General features: G+C 43.3%; 1 protein-coding gene across 2 annotated transcripts in view; it reads left to right on the forward strand.

Moving 5' to 3' along the window:
• AFAP1L1 (actin filament associated protein 1-like 1) overlaps positions 1-4,790 on the forward strand; it is a 41,588-nt gene extending 36,798 nt beyond the window's left edge. Inside the window, exons 17-18 of one of the 2 annotated variants that reach the window (XM_011931525.1) lie at positions 604-732; positions 2,986-4,790. In XM_011931525.1, coding sequence (XP_011786915.1) covers positions 604-732; positions 2,986-3,009 — 153 coding nt within the window. In that variant the 3' untranslated portion in view covers positions 3,010-4,790. The remainder of the gene's footprint in view (positions 1-603; positions 733-2,985) is intronic. The other variant, XM_011931526.1, reaches the window with a different exon arrangement.
• The last annotated feature ends 433 nt before the right edge of the window (positions 4,791-5,223 follow it).

The raw sequence follows: 5,223 nt of genomic DNA on the forward strand, positions 1-5,223 counted from the left end.
TCCTGCCTCAGTCTCCTGGGTAGTTAGGACTACAGGTGCGTGCTACCACACCCTGCTAATTTTTTGTATTTTTAGTAGAGACTGGGTTTCATTGTGTTAGCCAGGATGGTCTCGATCTCCTGACCTCGTGATTCGCCTGTCTCGGCCTCCCAAAGTACTGGGATTACAGGCGTGAGCCACCGCTCCTGGCCAGTGCCTTTTATTTTAAAGTTCCCATGCTGCTGGGCACAGTAGCTTACACCTGTAATCCCAGGACTTTAGGAGGCCAAGGTGGGTGAACTGCTTGAGCCCAGGAGTTTGAGACCAGCCTGGGCAATTTGGCGAAACCCCATCTCTACTGAAAATACAAACATTAGCGAGGCCCAGTGGTGCACACCTGTAATCCCAGCTACTTGGGAGGCTGAGGTATGAGAATCGCTTGAACCCAGGAGGCAGAGGTTGCAGTGAGCCAAGCTCGCGCCACTGTGCTCCAGCCTGGGTGACAAAGAGAGACTCTGTCTCAAAAATAAAAATAATAAAGTATCCTCATGCTTTTGAGGTCAGGCTGGGTGTTGGTAGCCATCACCAGATCTCACCTATGTAATTATTTATTGCCATCAACAGGAAACTGCAAATAAACCCCAGAACAGCGTTCCAGAGCAATCTCTCCCTGTCAACTGTGTTTCTGAGCTGAGGAAGAGGAGCCCATCCATCGTAGCCTCCAACCAAGGAAGGGTGCTACAGAAAGCCAAGGTAGAGCTATAGTTCAGCTTATCAAATCACAGACTGGTAACCCCCTTTTTATGGAAGTTCACCCAAAACCAAAAAATCAACTAGTGAGAAAGGTAGAGAACTGCCAATGCATTTATGCAATGAAACTCATGAACCTTCCTCAGAATCAGTAATCCTCAGATATTATTCAGAACCTATTCACTCTTTGTTAACACATATTTCTAACAAGCTTAATCATCTGGTTTCTGAGCCTACAATGTGTTTTGAGACAGGACAGGTCCCATTTCATTGATGAGGTAACTGAAAATCAAGGACTATGGGACTTGCCCCAGGCTATGCAAGATATCACTGCAAAAGCAAGTAAGCAAACCCATGTCTTCCAATTCTAAGTCCATGGCTCCCTCCAGGATGCTGGTCCACAGTCCCTTCTGTGTGACTCTTGGGGGTCAGCTATGTTTCAGAACTTTTTGGATTTTATAAAGGTAATATGGTACCTACACTAATATATGATGAAAACCCCAATAAGTCCTCAGGTAGTACCATGTAAGCAAACATGTTAATAATTATACAGCAAGACACAAGATATTTATAGCACATGGAGTGAATAAAGATTATCAACAGCCTCATATCACGTCAGGTCAAGTTTTGCCACCAAATGAGTTTATACCAAAACAGTGGAGAAATATTTCGGTTTCACAGCTTTCTGGATTTCTAGATGACACTAAGTGAGACCCTGTCTCAAAAAAAAAAAAAGGACGGCTGTACGTCCCTCAGGTTGGAATTGATTTTCAGAGCCTGAGAGGGAAGAGTCTTTATTCTTTCCTACAGTTAGTCATTAAACAAATATTTGTTGAAGACCTACCATATGTGAGTCTTGTTATAACCTCTGGTTACATAACAGGGAACCCAAAAAAGTCCCTGGTCTCATAGAGTTGGGAAGACAAGACTTTAAATACCACACATAAATAATGTGATGCCAGAGAAGATGAACCTCCCAAAGGGGCTTAAGCACAGTGACAGCAAAGACCCTTTCGAGAAAGTGACACATAAGCAGAGACCTGAATGGAGTGTGAGGGAGAGACCCATGCAGGGGGCTGAGGGAAGGACGATCCAGGCCAAGAGAAGAGCAAGTGTCAAGTCCCTGAAGTGGGAAAAAGCTTGGAATGTTTGAGGAACATCAAGAAGATCCAGGTGGTTCCCGTGAAGGGAACAAAGGGTGAGCATTAGGAGATGAGATCAGAGAAGTAACCAGTGAGGGGCCAGATCATCTAGACCAGCAGTCAGCAAACATTTTCTATAAAGGGCCAGAGAGTAAATAGTTCAGGCTTTCTGAACCATATGATCTGTTCCACAACCTCTCAGCTCTGCCATTGTCACATGAAAATAGCCATGGACAATATGTAAATGATGATGAAAACGGCTGTGTCCCAGTAAAACTTTTTTTATTTTTTTATTTTTTTATTTTTTTTTGAGATGGAGTCTCGCTCTGTCGCCCAGGCTGGAGTGCAGTGGCACGATCTCAGCTCACTGCAACCTCCGCCACCTGGGTTCAAGCAATTCTCCTGCCTCAGCCTCCTGTGTAGCTGGGATTACAGGTGCACACCACCATGCTTGGATAATTTTTTTGTATTTTTAGTAGAGACGGGATTTCACCATATTGGTCAGGTTGGTCTCGAATTCCTGACCTCGTGATCTGCCCACCTCGGCCTCCCAAAGTGCTGGGATTATAGGCATGAGCCACTGCGCCTAGCCCAATAAAACTTATTTACAGGCACTGAAATTTGAATTCCATATCATTTTCATGTGTCATGAGATAGTCGTCTTCTTTTGATTTTTTTTTTCAAACATTTAGAAATAAGAAAATCATTCTTAGCTGATGGATTATGAGAACGGGCAATAGGCCAGACTTGGCCCACAGACTATCATTTACCAGCCTTTTATCTAAAGCTTTTCAGGCCACTGAGGAACCATGGATCTTGTTGTAACATAATGGATCTTGCTGTGACATGATGGAAGGTTTTGAGCAAAGAGTTTTGGATATAAATTGCATTTTTTAAAGACCATTCAGACAACTATGTTGAGAATGGATGAAGGGACAAGAGAGACCAGCATGGAGAAGTGGCTTACTCAGGACCACAGAAAGAGAGAGAGGGGGCTAGAACCCAATGCAACCTGGCCAGTGGAGATCATCTAACTAGGTGCCATGAAATGTTTTTATCCATGTCACACTAGACCATTCAACAAATTGATTTGTCTTGTCTTTCTGTACTTCAGGAATGGGAAATGAAGAAGACCTAGGAAGAGAATGAGGATTTCATTCCAAAGGAAATATCAGCTTGTCCACCTGAGGAAGAAATGCTTTTTTCACAAGGAGACACCAAGAGAAGACTAGGAAGTAGCCCTCGTTCTCCAGGGCACCCAAAAGACCAGCCTTTATTGTCTGCATGATTTTAGGGGATATGGGGAGGGAAAAAGTGAAGGGAAGAGGGAAATGGAGAGCATCCTTATGACTTTACAAAGGGTGGAAATGAGGATGGAGGGATACAAAAGTCTGCACAGCTGTAAAGGTTTTATAGATGTTTTTGCCTTCCCTTCTGAAGAAGAAATGAAAGCACAGGTGAATAACCCCTTCCATCCCATTCACAGCTTCGCACTCCCAGTCCTTAAGGCAAAGGGAGGCAGTGCTGAAGCATTGGTGGTGCAGTGTAAAGAGACAAGACCTGATCATCTGATCACACTTGTTCCAACTTGATTCATATTGGGCACTACTGACAACCACTGGGCAAGGCAAACAGGTTGAACAATCAATAACATTATCCCTGCCTGCATACATGTGAACAAAAGCTGTAGAGGACATGCAAATTCTACAGTCATTCCTCATTTGCTTTAGACAGAGTGCAGCTACTGGAATCTTCCAGATTTGAGTGTTTTAAAATCAGAGTTCTGAATACACAAAAGGAAAGAGAAATGGAGCAGCTGACATATTTTAAGCTCACAGTGATACTCAGTGACGGGAGCACAGAGCTCTAATGTCCACAGGATGTTGTAGGGTAGGGTCTTTCAGTAAATCAAGTCCCTTACCTATGTTCTATGACACTGAGGTTCTTGGAGCTATGGGTTAGAAATCCAGGAGGCAATATGTCGTTATTCTAATGAAGTCCTCATCTTGCACTCAGAGGCCCACTAGTCTGCCCTTCTATATATTAAGTAAAACCAAGAGAAAATAAGAGGATGATGGCTTCTTTCTCTCACCTCGGTGCTAAACCTTTTACACACACTTGATACTTTCATAGAGGGACCAAGGACCTCAAGTCCTGGGCAGTCTCCTTACTGTGCTACTCACTACTGTCTCAACACTGTAGGTACTTTATGGGTCTGTATTTAACACATTTCCTTCCAATAAAGATAAAACCACTTAACTCTTAAGAGCCATTGCTTAGCTCAAGAGGAAAGAAGGAAAATCCCAGAATATAACCATAGCCACTTTGCTATAGGGTTTACATATTTTAACCCACCTAAGGTTTTACAGACTTTAGCCTCACTCAAATTGTATCACCCTCTGAGGTAGCTGGAGACCACAGCAGGAAAAATAACCTGACCAGTAATCACCCACTGATTAGTGGTACAGCATAGGACTTAGAGGTTATAAGCCCAGATCCAGACAGGGCTAGGTTTGAGCCCTGCCTCTCATGACCAGCTGGGTGACCTTGGGAAAGTCACTTGACCACTCTGATTCTTGTTTTCCTTATCTGTGAAATGGGGCTAACAGTTGGTACTTTTCTCCCAAGATTGTTGGGAAGATTTAATAAGATAATACATACTAGGCATCTTGCATAATGTCTGAGAAATAGGAAATGCTCAGTCAATAGTGGCTTTCACTAGCCAGGCATGGTGGTACTCGCCTATAGTCCCAGCTACTCAAGAGGCTGAGGCAAGAGGACCACTTGAGCCCAGGAGTTTGAGACTAGTGCACTATGATCATGCCTGTGAATCACCACTGCACTCCAGCCTAAGCAAATAGCAAGAACCCATCTATATAAAAAAAAATAATTAAAAAAGTGGCTCATTATTAGCTATATAGGAAATGTCTGACTCACAAGCCTGTGTTCTTTCCACTGAGGAAGAAACTACTCTTACATGGTAATGACAGCCACCAAAAGCTAAAAGGTAACCAATACATAACTGAGAGTTTCCATCCAAATTCCACCTGTGTTTTCACAGCTCAAGGGGCTCACATACTCTAGATTTTCAGTGTTCTTTTTTAAAAATGTGGATCCTGGAATGTCACCTAACTCTCCAACTATGTATTCAGTGTCTGTCATACTCTTTCTTATGCAGTTATTTTGGAGTTGTCTTTTCTCACCAACAGATCTTGAACTCTGAGAGGAGTGGCTAGGGGTGATTAATAATTAACATTTATCAAGCACTCACTATGTGTCAGGCACTGTGTCAGCCATGGCCAGCTTCACAGGCATGCAACCTGTGCAGTCACACAGGGCCCCATGCTCAGAA

This window comes from Colobus angolensis, unplaced genomic scaffold, assembly GCF_000951035.1.
Source record: "Colobus angolensis palliatus isolate OR3802 unplaced genomic scaffold, Cang.pa_1.0 Scaffold90, whole genome shotgun sequence".
NCBI lineage: Eukaryota > Metazoa > Chordata > Mammalia > Primates > Cercopithecidae > Colobus > Colobus angolensis.